The following is a 16,921-nucleotide window of genomic DNA, read 5'->3' as shown; positions in this document are numbered from 1 at the left end:
TACCTATCACGACAACTTCTCCACGATCACAGCCGAAGGCTCTCCTTCGGGATTACAATTAATTCAAATGTCGATCTGCTCCTTCCCGTCATGGTTTGACTACTTCAATATCCTGCCGGACGGGCCGTCCGACCGCGTCTTGTTATCTATCCGTGTGATTATATTCCATCCGCGCCATACGATCTTGCACAACCATCGACTGTCAAATCTGACGTTTCACAACACAATGACGCCGGAAGTGCCGCGTAGCACAACAGCGGGGAGTACGCTTAACCCAATATACACACTCTAGGATCTCAAGCCTTAGGCAAGATCAGCCACCTCAGAAAGGTGATTCCATATGTAATGCACATGCACGCCTGCATGCAAGGTCGTAATGTCCCCGCACGGGTCGGGAAAGGCGCTCCCGTGACCCTGGGCCATCACCAGATCGTACGTATGAGGCGAATTGCTTAATTCCACCAGGGTTTCAAGATCTTGTTTCCAAATTTGATCGGATGGCGTTTGCGATTGTCACTTATTTTAACTTATCCAGGGCTGACTTGAACGTACAATTCGCCTACGCGTCCAATCACCATCTTTCCGTCTGCCACCAGACTAATGTCGTGTCAAGCTGTCAGGTTCCTTCAAGCAAAGTGGCCGAGAGCATTACATGTCAGTCTTGCCGGCATCGGGTAACTGTCAACCTCAACCGAGCCGCTCCCGTCCGAAACCTGTACCAGGCAATCGTTCAACTTCTCCATACCACTACAGATGGCCAGATAGGACCGCTGATATATACTGGAGCACTTGCAACTCGACTATGGCGTCTGAACACCAATCCCATTACGCAACTAGTCGCTTTTGTATCGATCCATATACTCCATTCTCTCAGTGTTGTAACACACTCTTGTAACCAAACGTCACCTATCTCGACTTCCCGACTCTACAATGCACATCAAGACACTCACTATTGCAGTTGCTATGGTGACCATAGTCATTGCGGCCCCCATCCCCCTTCACCATACGAACACCGAGCGTCTTCCCAACCATCCGGCCTCGACACCAGACTTGGGGAGCAAGACTCTGTATCTACAATCACACGAGACTGCGATGATCACTGGTCAGGGCCATGTTGTTGACACATCAACTATGGTACCAGAGAGTGATCCGGAAGACATGTCTCTGTCTTGCGAATCTTTACACGCGTTCGTATGGTGGTATTTAGGCAGGATCTGGGAGAGCGTCTGGCTTATTGTTTGAATGGAGTAAATCATGCATTATACGCTTTATTGTATGCCTCTTTTCCAAGGTATTTGAATGCCTGCACGAACAAAATCGTTATGTTTGTATCCTTTCCAGACAAAGCGCAACCAGATATTCGAAAGCAATGTTATATCCCTCGCCCTTCTTCTCTCTCATCACGCACCACCCCTCTGCAGCGCATACGGCACCATCTGCTGAAAGAACCCAAAACACCTACTCACCGCCGTCCAATCCGCCAGAAACTCCACTCTCAGCACACCCTCCACAAAGCACGCCATAGCATGGAACCCCCACGGCCCGAGGCTGCCCAACCCCCGTGCATTCACCAGATCCGGCATGCCGCCCTCCTTGCGTGCGAAATCCACCAGCCACGGCAAGTCGGAGTAGTCGAAAATGCCAGCGTCTTTGAGGTCGAATTCTGTGGCTCGGCCGGTGAGATACGGCCATGTGGTGGGCCAGTGGATGTCGTCGTCGCGTGTGAAGGCGGCACGGCCGAAGAAGTAGATTTGTGCGGCGCTGGGGTGCTGAAGCAGTGGCGCTGTGCCGGAGAGGTTGATTGACAAGCGAACGCGCGGGTCGAGGACGTTAAGAGTTGTTGCTACGGTGCCGCCTAGGCCGTGGCCGACGATGGCATAAGACTGTGTGTTGAGTGCGGAGGTGAAGTTTAGGCCTGGGAATCGGTCTGGCAGAGCGAGAGTGGTGAGTTGTTGGAGGACGAAGTTTATGTCTTGAGTTCTTGTTTCCATTGCCTGCGTTATGGTAGCGTTCCAAGATTTCATCGCCTCGAAGGGACTGAGTGGGATGGTGCCGTTGTTGTAGATCGTTGGCTTGTCGCGTGCTTTCATGAACTCGACGATGGAGGAGTCGTGAGGGTGGTCGACGAGGACGACGGCTACTCCATTTGCGCTCATGAACCGCGCGAGAGTAGTATATAGCAACCTACTAGTCCCAACCTGAGGCTCGAGAATGACGACTGGGTACTTGGAGGCGTTGATACTCTCTGTATTTCCTCCACAGCATGCCATATATGCCATCTGCTCGAAGACACCAGCGTCACTGTGCTCGAAGAACTGTGCGTTTGAGACGCGCGCAGTGTCAGGTGGCATATATGCCTTCTCGCACTCAGTCATGCAGACACTCTTGTGTACCGGCATGAACAAGCTGACCATGAGCTTTCTGTCCTCAGTCGCAGCGTAGACATCTTTGCGCGTAATGTCAACGAGAGGGAAGTGAGCAACCGCCACCTTATAGTCGTGAGTTGAAGGATTCGGCGCTGAAATGATGACGCTGGCGCTGGAGCTTCCAGGAAGAAGCAACCCCACTAGAAGGCCAACGGCGAGAATGACAGCTGAGAAACCCATGATGACTGTAATGAAAATCCAGCGTGGGTGTTGGGGCATCTGTTTGCAAGAGGCTGGGTTGACTTTTTAGTGTGGGGATAAGACGAGGAAACAATTTTTATTCAGTCCGACGAGGTAAAGACTTTGATAGAAACGCTCGGCCCTGCCATAGTCTCGCAAAGGAATAGTGCGCTAGAAATCCAGAGTGAAAGATGTTGCGAAGCTGTTGATTCCCTACGCCACGACACCTCTGCCCACTCACTTTCATCGCGCCGGTATAGGCCTCTGTCAGATTTTGGAAGGGAGATACAACCCATGTTCATACAGAGAAATAAGACAATTCCTAATAAGAATAGTTTACGACTAATTCTTCCAATCGGATACCACCATACTGGTAACGAGTAAAACATGTCCTTAGTTTCACTGGTCCGGATAGATGCTCCCGGATCTACATTGCTTGCTCTTTCTAGCATTCACAATCGATTGAAAGCCAAGAGTGTGAGTGGTCTCGAGTTGATTGAGTGGGTGACACGGTGAACGGGACTCAATAGCAAGATGTATGCAGCCAACGGTTGGCGAAGCGACACCCGTGTGACTACTAGATACCGGGCCATCTCTTAATGATAACAAAATATCATCCACGTCACGCTCGGCATGGTTCTTTGGAACCTAAGTCCGTCCCGTCTCTTACGGTCGAGTTTTCTTGGACGGAAGCAGACAAGAAATCGGAGCATGGAGAGGAAAGACATGAGAGACTTTTGAAAAGTATAATTTTTCTGAGGCGTCGAAAAGAGAACGACAGATAGACAACACTGAGGTACAAAATCGGGTATTTTACCCCGCAGCTTTGGGGTGTAAAAAACACAGAAGAAAGACTGCGTTTTACACCGCAATGCAGTGTAAAACGTAAGGTAAATTTACACTTAATAGTATATATATTATATACTTTTTTACACATTTATAGACAGTTAATATGTATTATTTATTTATTCTATCTATTTCTATATAACCTACCTACGAGCTTAATTGTAAGTTGAAATCTAGCTTAATTGTAAGTTAAAATCTAGCTTAATTGTAAGTTAAAATTCAGCTTAATTATAAGTTAAAATCCAGCTTAATTGTAAGCTTAAATCTAAGCTTAATTGTAAGTTAAAATCCAGCTTAATTGTGAGCTCAAATCCAAGCTCGATTGTGAGTTGAAATCCAGCTTAATTGTGAGCTCAAATCCAAGCTCAATTATAAGTGGGCTCGTGGGTGGGCTCGTGGGTGGGCTTGTGGGTGGGCTCGTAGGTGGGCTCAATCGTGGGTAGGCTCGTAGGTAGGCTCGTGGGTGGGCTCGTAGGTGGGCTCTATTGTAAGCGTGTAGATGAGATAGTGTTAATAGTTGAGTTTTCAGCTTATGTGGGGTAGGCCGGAGCAACGTTGTTGCGATTAATAGTAGTGCTGGTAATAAGAAAATCTAAGAAAATTACTAAGTACATATATACGCAGTGTAAATTTACTTACACGCGGTGTAAAGTGTAAATTTACCTAATTCTGCGGTGTATATTACCTAATGCCGGTGTAAATTACCACGCCGCGGTACCTCAGTGCAAGGACGTGGTACCTACATGGAAGAAGTGAAACACCAAATTTCCCTCTGTACAGCCCATACTCGTGGCTGCGGCGTGGTCTTCTTAACAGCGCTTGCAACGCCCTAACTCGACCCAGAGAACCGCCCAGGTTTTTGGTGTCAGGCCTCCCTCCTTTTTTCTCCGACCACGAAATCAGGCGCGCGGCTCTAAGTTTCAAAACGTCAGTCGGTCGGCTGTGCAAGCAACATTTGGGGGCCATTTGCTCGATCCGCGCACCAATAGAAAGCCCAGGAAGAACTCAGCGTGGAGTTGCACTGCAACTCGCAAGGCACAAATCTTTCGCGCTCCATCAATCGTCTCCACGTCACCAATCCGCCTTGCGCATGGTCGCTTCCGCGCTAAGAGAGGCTGCTACCGAACGCCATTGCTGTGCCTCCACTTCACCTTCCACCACAACACATACGTGCATGTACGAACTACGAACTAAAGTAGCACCCATGGATCGTGCTGCCCCGCGGCCGCCTGAATATCTATCCATGTCCCTTGATCTGCGTTGAAGCTGCACTCACTAACCTTCGTCACTCACTAATTGCGTTCATACCATCGGAGCATTTTGCAACAGCTTTCTAGTCAGCTCTTCGAAAACGTTTGGTAGAGTTTTAGCTTCTAGCAGCAATATCACAGTTTCTTGGAAGAACTACTTGGTGTTATCGTGCGGCAATCGAGGCGATTAAATCCTTGGAGGCATTGACTCAGACCAATATGGAGGTACATACACAGCTCACATATACTCCCAACAGCGAAAGCTGACCCCCTCAGAACACAACACAACACCCATATCGCGACTCGCCGCCATCCTCGCCTAACCCATCCACCACCAAGCCTCTCTTACAACAACCACAACAAGAATCATATCGCGACCACCCAACAGCATCATACTCACATCTACCCTCCCAACACCCACCAACACCACCCTACTACGACAGCCCGCCACAACCATCCACCCCCACAACACCACACGCCAACACCCACCACGACCCCCCACCGCACTACACAGACGACGACGTCCCGCTAGCCCTACTCTTCTATCCCTACGAAGCACCACCCTCCTACGCCGTCGCCGTACGCACACCCTGCTACCGTGACACGTTAATCCAGTACATACCCAGTCGGCGCGTGGACGCGGATGAGGAAGAGGCAGGGGAACCCGACGACGTGCGGTACGTGGAGCGCGTGTTTGCCATGTTCATCGTTGTGGTGCTGCTGCTGGTTGTTGGGGGTGTGTTGGTGTGGCTCGCGGTGGGGAGTGGTGTGATTTGAGGGTGGGGTGGTTCTTTCTTTCTTGAATACCATGGAATTGCTTTAGCGTTATGAATGGTTGCGTACTGTTTCTTTACTGGGTTTGGGGTGGGCGGTGTGCATGGCACTGGCGTGTTGAAAGTTTCAGATACCGCTGTATATGTCGCTGGCTGATCCATACTATCAGACCAAAGCACGTCGCATAAACAAAATAACATCTTACAAAACTCACTCATGCGCTCCCCAGAAACCCCCGGGCGAGATTCCGACTCCGCTCCACAGTATACGCTTCGATCCTCACCCCACAAAGCACGACCTGCATCCTCCTCCCTTCCCCCTCAGACGCCACACTCTCAACCCTCAACCGCCAATGCGCGCGCTGAACCACCCACTCAACTTCTCTCTCACCATTCCCGCAAACCCACGACCCACCCCCACCAACGCGCCTTATCCCCAACCGCCCCTCCTCATCAGCCGCAACCTCCGCGGCCCGCCCATCGACTTCCAGAACACAGTCCGAGTCGAGACGCACACGCACGCGCCGTTCGCTCACGCCCGAGTTCTCGGGGTTGACGGGTTGGGCGGCAACGCCGGAGCCGGAGTGCAGGTACATGAGGCCGAGGGGCTGGGTAGCGGGGAGGCCCATTTTGGCTGCGATGACGCTGAAGAGGGATGTGATGCGGGCGAGTGCGCTGTTGTGGAAGGTGGCGCGGAAGGAGAGGGATGATGCGTGATCTGGCGATGGGGCGAGGGAAAGCGTCGTTGATTCCGGGGATGAGAGCTCGAGGATGAGGGCCGAGGGCTGGGACTGGTCGTCTATGTAGGGACGGGCATAGGATACGTAGCCATCCTGGGGAACGAGACTTGAGGGTGAAGATTGTGCGTCGTCGTCGTCGGGCGCAAAGGACACGCCCGACTGCCGGATGTCTTCTAGGCGCAGCAGAATCTCGGATTGCTGACGCTTCAGGTTGTACGACACCTCACACGGTATGAGATGTTGTTCCAGGCCTCTGAAGTGGAAATAGCGCGCATCGCGTAGGAGTTGGGCGCGGTGCGTGTCGTTTCTGATGTCGACGGTGTATCCCTGGAGCATCCTGATCAGCTCGGCGAACGTTTCGCCGCTCTTGTTCGGCACAGTGGGCGGCGAGATGGATGGTGGACGAAGTAGCGCGCTGCGGTCCAGTCCGGGGAATACTTCTGCAGGCGTGGAGAAGAATTGCGCGAAGCCCAGGGAGAAGTAGTTTGGGCTGTTTCCTGGAGCGGAGAAGAGGTCTCGTGGTATTTGGAAAGGTGTTCCGCCTATGCTGACGAATATGTCGGTGTTGAATAGCTGTTTCGTGAGTCGGGGCACTGTTGTGGTTAGAGTCAATCTATATCCAGCACGATTTGACAGACTTACGTGAATAGAACTGCGAATCTGCGAATAGTTTCACGAAATGCTCGCCACTCCTCGGAGTGATGTGGTAGCCCTGGAGGTGCAATGCAATGTCGCGAAATGTGTCGGGGTCGCGGTCGATGTAGAGAGTCCTCACGTCGCCAGCTCTGCCACCGTTGTTTTGCAGCTGCTCGCTGAAGAAATGAGAAAAGTACGAGGGTGCTCTAATAGTCTCAGTCTCGCAGTCTCTGTATGAATGACCTGGGGTATTGCTTACCATCTGAAGATATCGACGCGCCAGACAGCCTGAATAGCTCCGACCCAATCTGTATAGGAAACACTTTCCCGGCAGGCAGCATATTAGGACCCCCAGACGATTCGATCACTCTTCTTGGCTTCGAGACGTCGATGACTTTGCCCTGTGGACCGGTCCCCTTGCCCTGCTCTTGCCGTCGATGTCCTTCATTGTTGGCCTGCGATGTTGACCTTGACGCGTGTTCGGAGGTCGCCGATGCGACAGCAGTTTGGGTATTCGCGGCGTTAGGCGTAGCTACAGCGGGCGACGCACCTGACGATGTACGCGACTGATTCGGGCGCTTTGTCGGGTTCTCTGCCGTGACGTTGGCGCTTTGCGACGCAGCCGAACTGGACTCAGACTCGGCCTTCCTCTTCATGCCTGCTTGTACAGCAGAATGCTGTAGCGGTTTAGGCGGTGGCGACAGCGGGTTTTGTATGCCAGGAACCGCGCCTTGAGCCTGATGCGACAATCGATATGCTGGCTCTACGGTCGAACTCAGATGCGCGACGTTGGGCTCGTTCATAGAGACGTCCAGACTCCGAAGCTCCTGCATAAGTTCGCCCTGCGGTTCGTAGTGGTTTGCGAAGGCGGGGGACTCAATCGAGCCGTTCCAGTCCCACGCTCCCGAGTTGAAGCCGTAGGGAGGAAACTGCCCTTGGCGTGGATCTTGCGCGTTGAAGGCGGGATAATCGCGAATCTGGTCTTGCGCATATGTCTGGATTGATGTCAAGGGTGCTCCCGCGGCGTTTGGGTCGCGCTGCGTGTCATAATGAACGAACGGGTGTTGCCCATGTTCGCCTGTTTGAACTGCGAAATCTCTCGACGAAGTAGCGCCGGAATGGTCAGGCATATGTCAAGCTAGCTTCCCGCAGGTTGGCTCATAGTCTTAGGCGACTGGATGCCCGAGTGCGGAAGCAAGCTTCGTAGTGCAAAGATGTGAAGCTTGGGGATGCTGATAGATAGCTGAGTAACGTTGAAGCTTGCGGGGAGATAGCCGAATATGGATAGCGCCGTGATTGACGATAGGGAGTTTGGAGGTGTCTAGGAAAAGCTGCGCAGTTGAAGTTACAGATACGATTATTTTTCAGCAGGAGCGTTCCCCTTTAAAAATTGACAGTATTGACTGGGCAGTCTGGAAAGGATTGGCATGCGCCAGTATGGTCTGTTCAAGTGTGAGGCTGATGCTGACATGCTTCTAACCCGTAAAATTATGCAGGGATTGAGCTGCCTCTCGGTCAACTGCAAAAGCGGGAAGTAAGCTGCATTCTTTGTGGCTCCTATAAGCTGCACAACTACACAAGTAAAATACAAAAATGTATACGTAAGGCGCATACAGTTACAAATCTGGCGCAAGATTTTTACACTAAACACAGTTGTAGTTGTCAAGCTGTTGCATGATTTTGCTGCACCTTGATTCCTGGTATTTCGATTGACCGATAGGCTGCCAACGGCTCGCTGATGTGCTGTAACTGACTCGAGAAACCGAGGGATCAATTCAAAGACATGGTGAACACCGAACGGATTTCATCCAATCGGAAGAAAGATTTCTGTGAGATTTGTATCATGTTGATATTAAAAGACAAAGAAGGTCCGACGCAATATTGCAAGCTAAACATCACACCATGCTTATTACACTGTCCATATCTACCGCGTACTCATCACTAAACATCAGAATACGGAACATACGGCACTCCACTCTCCTTCTCCACCCTCTCTCCCGCGCGCTTGTAGGCATCTCTCTGCTGCAGCTTCCTCATGTAAGTATACAGCTTAGGATAACTCGTCTCACTGAGCGGCACACGCTTTGTCGCGCCTTCGAGCGCAAAATGCAACATAATATCCGCGCCGGTAAGACTATCACCGCAGAAAAACTCGCCATTGCTGGGCGGCGTAGCGAGGTAGTTTTCGAGGAATTCGCAGTGGGATTTGAGTTCGGGGTTGGTGAAGAAGTCGTCGACTTTGCTGGCGATGCCGCCGGTGATTGGCTTGAGGAAGAAGGGGACGGGGGATGTGCGGATTCCTTCGCTGGGTTAGTAGCTGGAGAGGGTGGATTGGTGATTGGAGTGCTTACGAGAAGTTATGAGGGCTACGATGAGGGGCGTGAAGAAGGATCCCTCGGTGTAGTCCATCAAAAACTGCGATTTCGTCAGCCACAACATTTCCAATCTCAACCATCAACAAAGCCAGAACATACCTTGTACCTCATCCACTCCTCGGTCTCTCCGCCTACCGCACCCTCCTTCCCCTCGGCCCACTTCTTCGGAATGAGATGCTTGCCAAAATGTTCGCAGACATAGTCGATGATCGTCTCGCTCTCCGCGATGATAATCTCCTTCTCAGAGTCTGCAGGCGTGATGCCAATCACAGGAGAACGTCCCAACGGATGAACTTGCCTCAAGTCATCTTGCGCACGGAAGTTTTCGTCACGCTTGAAGACCTTGACCTCATAGTCGAGGTTCAGCTCCTCGAGCAGCCAGATGATACGCTGGCTACGAGACTTCTCGAGCCTGTGGATATTAGAGGATGGAAGGAAGTGGTAGAGTTGTGGCGTGAGCATGTTGGGTGAAGGAGTATGTATATGTACTTACCAGTACACCGTGATCTTTGCACCTTGCTGATTGTCCGACATGATGATAAGCTGTGAATAGACTGCGATTTCCCAAAACTCAGGCAATCAAGAAATCTGAAGCAAAACTCAGATAAAAGTTGGAAAACACCTCGGTCTTTTAAGCATTGTCACAAGCTCTGTCGGCTCGCCTATCGGCGATAGTTCAGGATCGGCCCACCGAGGCCTTCGTCATTCACCCCTCCTGGGAAACAATCGGCGAGTTGGTCTTGCACTCCATCGGAGGTGTCGGTGACATCCCTGTTTGTCGTGAAGAATAAAGTTTATGTGCTGCGAGGCCGAGTAGGTGGGATAGAGTGACTGAGGCGTTGGAAAGTTGTCGACGAGGAGCGGGCTCGGTGCTGACCGACCGACCAAGTTGGCAATGCGGGACTCTTTGCATTGTCTTATATTTATATGTCTACTAAATCTCAAGACCATGTTCGAAGGATCCATACAGATACGCACGTGATTTCTTCTGCTTCTTAAAGAGACTCAGATGGACAAACGTAGCAACGAACTCAGGTCTCATCATTATAAACACACGACAAGACGACACACGACGACATGAATCAAACTCTTGACAAATCGACGTTACGTTGTTGGAACCAGCTGGACAAAAATGCCGACCTTTTCTTACAAACAATCAACCTCCAACTTGCGGCTGAGCAATGCTACCATGCCCATCTGCGCGAGGCAGTGCACGGGAACATCTTCAGCCCATGCGTGCTGACAAGCCCGATGAACAGGTACAGCAAACACACGCTTCAGCTAGGGAGCGTATTACCCCGCGAACATTCGCTACCGTATTACGCTCTTCCTACGAGGTCATTGCTGGATGATGTGCGCTTCATTTTTACGGCCAGGACGTCAGCTAAAATGATGCTTGCTTAACGTCAGTCAGTCAACAAAGAGACTTGAATTCAAAACCGTTACTTGAGACCAGGATACAAGCCTGAAGGACAACAACGTCATTATGTCTGGGCGCCAACTCTGGCTTCGGGACGTTGCAATCTGACAAGAAGCTCCGGGGAAGCTAGGGTTACAACAACAACGAAGGGCGCATGTAGATTTGGTGACGCGAAATGACTTAAGAGGTAAGATTGGTGAGATGGGGTCAGCACGCTCAATGGCACACCGTACGAAGACTCGAGATGGACGTATTTCGACATGGGACATTTCGAGACGTGGGCCTTTGTGTGTTCAGAATTCGAAGATTTGGCCAGACTTACCCGTCCACCAGGAACGAGACCGTGCATGCTGTGGGTCAGATGCTGACAAGGCACGGTGAGCAGAAAGTTGCTCGCACTGCCTGTTCGAGGCGGTTCAAGTAGCTATCGTGGGTAATTGGCGCCCGGCCAGGGTTGCAGTTGCCTTTAGGTGGCTGAGGCCCCAAATGCAGCTTGTCCTCCGCCTCAGCTACGAAAGGCGCTGGGCGTCTGCCTGTCTAGCCACAGCATCCCTCTTTCATTCTTCTGCTCTGAATACTCTGACTTGAAAGCCTAGATCCGCTTACAAGTGTTGCTACTACTGCTGTTGTCGTCGTCGTCAACGTCCATCCATTCATTCTGTCTGCCGCGGCTGATCGACGTCCTCATATCGCAACGATCCGCAGAAGCGCTGTTGTAAGGCTGATCACCGTCAACAACGCGCAACTCGCCAACTTGGAGGGCAGAGGAAGCCTACACACAATCCTCGACTGTCAATCACCGCGATCCAACTTCATCCGCGCTGCATGGTTATTGCTGCGACAGGTTGTCGTCATTGCGCTCAGCACCGAGCTCAGACATTGACATAGCTAGCCGCTAACCTTAGGCCACCACCGCCGCGTCAGGCGCGATGCGCTCGGGCTCTCAGAACTACATCAACATCGACGAATACCGGGCAGAGCGGCGCGCGAGCACGCCGTGGTACTGGCGTCTGGTGGCCCTCGCTGCCTCGTGGATGATACTGGGAGGGTACGTCAACCCAGCTGAACAACGTTGAGACGAAAACTAACCCCCCGCCCAGATACCTTCTACTCCCCGGCCTGTACGCAAAAGACGCGCAGCTCCGGTTCAGAGAATCAGTGCTCTCCGTGTTTATCGTCGCGCTCCTCACAGCCGGGTACTCCTTCACAGCGCTGCTCTGCTTCGCGTGTCGCAATGAAGTCTTCCAAGCCGAGGGCGTCTTCCTGTGCGCTTCCCCCACTCCAACCCTCACGCACGCACGCACTAACAACCCCGCAGCCCCGCCCTGACATCGTCCGCCCTAGGCCTCCTCTCCATCGCCTACAACTTCTCCTGCTCGCGCAGCTACACATGGGCCATGCCCGCCATCACGGGCGTCGTCGTCAGCACCACGGCCACCCTGCTCTACAGCGGCCTCCTCATCTGGCAGCACCGCCGCATCATCCACATCAAAGCACACTCGCGCTCGCCCGAAAACCTCTGGAGCGACCAGACCTTCTACACAAACTACGTCCAGAACATGTACCCGACTGCCGTGACCAACCACACACATACGCGATCACCCCCGCCGCCCCCACCACAACACCCCACGGAGGACGACCGCGTCAATCAGCAAATGGCCCTCCTGCAGATGACAGACTCGAGGCCTAGTCCTGACGCGAATAGCTCGACTTTCAGGATCGATATGCCCGAAGATAGGAATGGGGATAGGCCGGAGAATCTGAGCGAGAGACAGGCTTGGGATCACTGGCAAGAGCGCGGGCGCACTGCGCAGCGGCCGGTTAGTGCAGGGGCGGCGAGCAATCACTCGAGGGGGTTGAGTCGGGAGGAGAGGAGGAGGGAGATTGAGCTGGGTCATGCGTGAGGGACAGGAAGGAGGAAAAGTGGGCAGAATATCACTGTTTTGCTGGGGCGTAATTGATATCTATCTATCTCGGCAGCGATGGAGTTTTGGCTGGGCTGGGCTGGGTTGGTTGGGTGTTTGTTGGGGCTTTCCATCTCGGCGCTATGATGTATTTTGTTGGACGGGGGGTTTCTACGGTGCAATGCAAATACGAACTTCTCGGTGTGGTACGGTACGAAAGAGTTTTTTTTAGTGTGTGTGTACGCGCATACACCGTGTCCATGTCCATGCATAAAAGACGCTCCTTGACAACTACACCTACATACATTCGACATTTTGAAAGATATCTACGTGGAGTGTTGTAGGCTTCAGATTCGTTAGACTGTTTTCTAGTAGAGTCTTGTACTCTTGTGAAGTAGGTCGGCTAGTGCTAGAAGTACTGTATTGTTTTACCATTGGTTGTGCGGAGACATGATGCTCCTTTGTGTAGTGTGTTGGGAATAAGTACGTATGTTTTCTGTTGAGTGCTTTGCGCAGTACCGTATTATATTATATTGTGTTAGTGTATTGGATTTGGCCTGTCCTGTGCCGTGATTTGCGTGTCTGTTCTAGATTAATCTTCTACATCACACACATAAGTCTATCAGTAAAGCAATGCAATGCAATACATCGACCGAAAAGGCGAGAAAACAGCAAGGCATACATGATCATTCACTCCGCACACATACCTGCTATGTTAACCACCCCTAAAAACAGCAAGTAGCCCAACAACGAAAAACGCCCGCTGGACGCATACCGCCACCCATCCACTCACAAAACTCCCACACTGCATTTCATTTCATTGTAGTCGTTTGTCTAGTTAGTACATAGTTCTTACATTCCGCATATTTCCCGGACCTGTGAGTTGCCTGTGTGGAAGGGAAAATTAGGAGGGGGTGTATGGTGAGATGGGATGGGATGGGAGGGATTTGGTGTAGTGTAGTGTAGCTAAAGAAGGGAAGGAAGAAGGGATGGTGTGGAGGTATATGGATCTTAGTAGACAGACTTATCCCTCTATGAGGAGAAACGGAAACGGAAAGAGAAAGAAAGCGTAACTCTCCCGAGTAATCGAAATCAACAGCTTTCAACAAATTACAACTGTAATTATATGGAAATCTTGTTACCTGGGTTCGTAATTGTGGGCGCATTGTGGGCAGGTTCTAATATTTTACCATTTTTACTGGCGTTGTTCTTTTCGTATTTTTTGCTGCTTGTGGGAGATACAGAGAGGGCGGATTACTTCCTGCTTTTACGGGTGATTGGGAGGGTGGGGAGGAAAGGAATGGGTGGATGGATAGGCGAGATATGAACAGCCTCATGTTGAAAACTCAGAAGGTATGCTAGGATAAGGTTAGAAATAAAAGTTTAGCCATTCCCATTCCCATTCCCACAGCCATATATCAACTCATATAGATGTATAACACAATGGGGGGTATGCAACACTCTGTCAATCCCCCTCACATCCCCTCACAACCTCACATCACGTCTCACATCAACCATCAAACATCTCCCATCAACCATGCAATTCCACCCACCTATCTAAACCTCGCCGTACACCTCCCCATAACCTCGCCCTGACAAACCAGCTCAGCATTAAACTCCGACCCATCAAGCGTGAGGTAAATGTCAAAGTAGACGCGATAAAACGTGCCCTGGGGGGTATCCATGCGCTCAAAGTCCTTTTCGAGGTTCTTTCTTGAGAGGTCAGAGGTGAGGGTTACTACTTCCTTGATGCCTATCATCACACAAAAATAGATTAGCGAAGCTGTACACAGACACACAAACGCACGCATACAACATGGAAAACAGCAGTGATAATGAGATAAAAAGGGACGGGGGAAAACTTACGAGGATCCTTAGTATACTCCGGACACACATCATCGTCACACACATACAGGATATCCTCATACATGAGCGTCGCGCCAGGCGCAACCTGTCTGAAAAAGGACACTTTAACCGGCTCGCCGATCTTGACGCGCTGGCCCTTTTGCACAAAGATCTGGCGCGTGTACTTGCAGCGATCCTTACCGTCGAGGGAAGGAACGCGGTACTGCTCCGGGTGGTGGCCCTCTTTAAAGGGTTGCAGCGTGGCCATGAGGTAGTGGCGGCGCGCGACGCGGTGTGTGACGATGCGTTCGGTGATGCCTGCTGTGACGGCGCCCTTGACGATAGCGGCGACTGAGTCCATGGGGCGGACGACTTTGGACTGGAATTGCGGGGGCACGTGGAGTTTGATCTGCTGGAAGAGGTATTCGGATGCGCCGAAACCGCCGACCACGAGCACGTTCTGTTCATTTCATGTTAGATAAAGTCAAACACACAACTGAATAAACTTACCTGCAGCGCTCTGTTCTGCGCCTGAATAGCAATGATCTGGTTCCTAACCAGCTCCAGAATGCGGTTCACGACGGGCTCGAAGCACTGCAGAATCTCCTCGTTGGTAAAGGTCATATACCCCTCCTCGATACCAGCCTCGGGGAACTCAGCCTCGATACCGACATCGACAGCCCACTTTTGGCCGTTGTTGCGGAAGTCTGCTTTTATCCTGTTCTCAAAGTCCATGATGCACTTTGCGTAGACCTTGCCCGCCGTCTTGGAGCCGTCTGGGAGTTTCATCTTCCTAATCTTCGCGCGCAGAATGTTGCTGAAATTGCGGTTGAGCGCCGTCGAACCGCACGAGTCACCGGATCCGGCTGTGCACTCGGCAACAGAGAATGGCTGTTCCTCTTCCACTTCGTACGCAATCAAATCAACGGTACCACCACCGCAATCGACGATAAGCACAGCATCATGGATTTTGAGGTTCAGAAGGCCCGTCTTGGAGCAGAACATGGCCGCAGCCTCGGGTTCGGTGATGAGCGTCAGTCTGTTGTCGTTGTCGTCACGAAGGAAGCCGGCCTGGATAGCGGCGGCACGTGTCGCAGCCTTTCCAGCATCGTTCCAGATGGCGGGCACGGTCAGGTAGTAGCGGATGTTGCGCTCCTCGCGGTTGAAGACTTCGCCCAGCGTCTTCTGCAGCTGGTTGCGCATGGCCTGCCGCAGGTGGAAGAGGTAGTCGGCGGCCACATCGATCTCCGACTTGCCGGGTGGGAGAGGGGGCAGGTTGATGGGGTCGATGTATGTGTTACCGGACAGCATCAGCTGCAGCTTGAACCACTCGACCTTTTGCACGCCAGGCTTGGGGTAGCCCGTGGGGGCCAGTGCGTCGGCGATGTCAGGGCCCCACCCGACGACCTTCTGGTACTGGTCGTAGTAGAGCACGGTAGGGATCTGGCACGGACGTGAGTGGGTGATGTGGTGGGGAAGCGGGGAAGCTGCTGCGTACCTTTTGCTTGGTCTGGTTTCCCGCGCCCGGCCATTCGGTGATGATGTCTTCCTTGGCCTCGGTGTTGGTAGCAAAGGCGAAGGCGACGCCCGAAAAGGTGGTGCCCTGGTCACTTCACGTCAGCTGGTGCGCCACACGCGTGGCTGGCTGGAGCAGGGCGGGACTCACAAAGTCGATGCCCACAATCAGCTGTGCCTTGGAGCGCCCCTCGCCCGGCGCCTCTGAGATGACGGGCGGCCTGTTGTATGCGGCGGGCGGTCCTGGCGGCGGGGCACCGTAGCCCCCTCCATAGCCCCCAGCAGCGGGATTGGCGGCGGGGTTCGGGGGGTAGCCGGGCGGGCCAGCTGGCGGGGGAGCGCCGTATCCTCCTCCGTAGGGAGCGGCGCCGGGGTTTGGATAGCCCGGCGCGCCCGTGTTGATGGGCGGCAGCGGCGACTGCGGGCGGCCCTGCTGGTGCGGCGGGCCCGGCGCAAGACCGCCGGGCGGAGCGTACGTGTACGAGGGCGGGCGGCCCAGATTGGGGTTGTTGGGATTCATGGGGAGCGAGGCGTTGCTGGAGTTTGAGGCCTGGGGCGAGAGCGAGGTTGGGCGCTGCGAGCCCGTGGGAGTCGAGGTGCCCTGCGAAGCCTGCGTCGGCGTGTGCGAAGAGCTCTTGCGCTTCGAAGAACCAACCAGGTTCTTGAACCTCGCGTTCATGGAAGTCATGGAGCGAGGGAGAGGGCTGGGGACACAGGCGGGGTGTGTCAAGGATATCGGGGAGCTACGCGGCTGACGGTCGCAGACCTGGGCAGCCACCGCCTCAGCCAGCACTCGAGGCGCAGTCCCCTGCCACTACACACGGGCTGAGAAATTCACGCCTGTGCATGCACTGCACAAGATCGCCGCCAACGCCTCGTCCGTGTGCCTGGGCAGGGCGTAGTGGCCACGCTCTGGGGGGGTTGGTAGAGGGGCACTATCCTCACCGAGCTCTCCACGCGCGTCCGCTCTTGTACCTAGCATACCGGTGAGCCACCCATCTAGCCAGAACC

General features: G+C 52.8%; 7 protein-coding genes across 7 annotated transcripts; 3 read left to right on the top strand and 4 right to left on the bottom strand.

The window, feature by feature from the left end:
• The first annotated feature begins 542 nt into the window (after positions 1 to 542).
• On the top strand, positions 543 to 1,352 carry P153DRAFT_371657 (uncharacterized protein). Its single transcript, XM_033669308.1, has one exon. The coding sequence runs from the start codon at positions 931 to 933 to the stop codon at positions 1,240 to 1,242; it is 312 nt and encodes a 103-aa protein (XP_033517854.1). The 5' UTR covers positions 543 to 930; the 3' UTR covers positions 1,243 to 1,352.
• Positions 1,353 to 1,400: 48 nt separating this feature from the next.
• On the bottom strand, positions 1,401 to 2,606 carry P153DRAFT_352121 (uncharacterized protein; the record flags this gene model as incomplete). Its single annotated transcript, XM_033666370.1, has 1 exon — positions 1,401 to 2,606. One exon carries the CDS (start codon positions 2,604 to 2,606, stop codon positions 1,401 to 1,403), a length of 1,206 nt encoding a protein of 401 aa, XP_033517853.1.
• Positions 2,607 to 4,784: 2,178 nt separating this feature from the next.
• P153DRAFT_163219 (uncharacterized protein) lies at positions 4,785 to 5,585 on the top strand. Its single transcript, XM_033662275.1, has 2 exons — positions 4,785 to 4,927; positions 4,979 to 5,585. Exons 1-2 carry the CDS (start codon positions 4,922 to 4,924, stop codon positions 5,477 to 5,479), a joined length of 507 nt encoding a protein of 168 aa, XP_033517852.1. The 5' UTR covers positions 4,785 to 4,921; the 3' UTR covers positions 5,480 to 5,585.
• P153DRAFT_352119 (uncharacterized protein) lies at positions 5,206 to 8,269 on the bottom strand. Its single transcript, XM_033666369.1, has 3 exons — positions 7,111 to 8,269; positions 6,858 to 7,055; positions 5,206 to 6,808 (listed from the first exon to the last, which is right to left on the bottom strand). Exons 1-3 carry the CDS (start codon positions 7,979 to 7,981, stop codon positions 5,691 to 5,693), a joined length of 2,187 nt encoding a protein of 728 aa, XP_033517851.1. The 5' UTR covers positions 7,982 to 8,269; the 3' UTR covers positions 5,206 to 5,690.
• A 523-nt stretch (positions 8,270 to 8,792) lies between these two features.
• Positions 8,793 to 9,760, bottom strand: P153DRAFT_362018 (glutathione transferase; the record flags this gene model as incomplete). Its single annotated transcript, XM_033667053.1, has 4 exons — positions 8,793 to 9,151; positions 9,203 to 9,266; positions 9,326 to 9,638; positions 9,720 to 9,760. The coding sequence occupies 4 exons, from the start codon at positions 9,758 to 9,760 to the stop codon at positions 8,793 to 8,795; spliced, it is 777 nt and encodes a 258-aa protein (XP_033517850.1).
• A 1,815-nt stretch (positions 9,761 to 11,575) lies between these two features.
• On the top strand, positions 11,576 to 12,550 carry P153DRAFT_380084 (uncharacterized protein; the record flags this gene model as incomplete). The annotated part of the gene is made up of 3 exons (XM_033669905.1): positions 11,576 to 11,694; positions 11,747 to 11,911; positions 11,965 to 12,550. 3 exons carry the CDS (start codon positions 11,576 to 11,578, stop codon positions 12,548 to 12,550), a joined length of 870 nt encoding a protein of 289 aa, XP_033517849.1.
• Positions 12,551 to 14,023: 1,473 nt separating this feature from the next.
• On the bottom strand, positions 14,024 to 16,824 carry P153DRAFT_401934 (actin-like ATPase domain-containing protein). Its single transcript, XM_033671952.1, has 5 exons — positions 16,062 to 16,824; positions 15,894 to 15,998; positions 14,906 to 15,838; positions 14,417 to 14,855; positions 14,024 to 14,303 (listed from the first exon to the last, which is right to left on the bottom strand). Exons 1-5 carry the CDS (start codon positions 16,596 to 16,598, stop codon positions 14,104 to 14,106), a joined length of 2,214 nt encoding a protein of 737 aa, XP_033517848.1. The 5' UTR covers positions 16,599 to 16,824; the 3' UTR covers positions 14,024 to 14,103.
• Between the last annotated feature and the right edge of the window lie 97 nt (positions 16,825 to 16,921).

The sequence above is a fragment of the Dothidotthia symphoricarpi genome (genome assembly GCF_010015815.1).
Source record: "Dothidotthia symphoricarpi CBS 119687 unplaced genomic scaffold P153scaffold_31, whole genome shotgun sequence".
Classification (NCBI taxonomy): Eukaryota; Fungi; Ascomycota; class Dothideomycetes; order Pleosporales; family Dothidotthiaceae; genus Dothidotthia; species Dothidotthia symphoricarpi.
The sequence above is the reverse complement of the archived record's forward strand: the minus strand, read 5'-3'. Positions and strand labels throughout refer to the sequence as shown.

Bases quoted from the DNA above. Each gene is read 5' to 3' on its own strand.
- P153DRAFT_371657 (XM_033669308.1), top strand. From the start codon at position 931: ATGCACATCAAGACACTCACTATTGCAGTTGCTATGGTGACCATAGTC.
- P153DRAFT_352119 (XM_033666369.1), bottom strand. From the start codon at position 7,981: ATGCCTGACCATTCCGGCGCTACTTCGTCGAGAGATTTCGCAGTTCAA. The intron at 7,056-7,110 runs GTAAGCAATACC...AGACTATTAGAG, and splicing joins CGCGTCGATATCTTCAGATG to CACCCTCGTACTTTTCTCAT. The intron at 6,809-6,857 runs GTAAGTCTGTCA...TAACCACAACAG, and splicing joins AGATTCGCAGTTCTATTCAC to TGCCCCGACTCACGAAACAG.
- P153DRAFT_401934 (XM_033671952.1), bottom strand. From the start codon at position 16,598: ATGACTTCCATGAACGCGAGGTTCAAGAACCTGGTTGGTTCTTCGAAG. The intron at 15,999-16,061 runs GTGAGTCCCGCC...TGAAGTGACCAG, and splicing joins TGATTGTGGGCATCGACTTT to GGCACCACCTTTTCGGGCGT. The intron at 14,856-14,905 runs GTAAGTTTATTC...TGAAATGAACAG, and splicing joins CGCAGAACAGAGCGCTGCAG to AACGTGCTCGTGGTCGGCGG.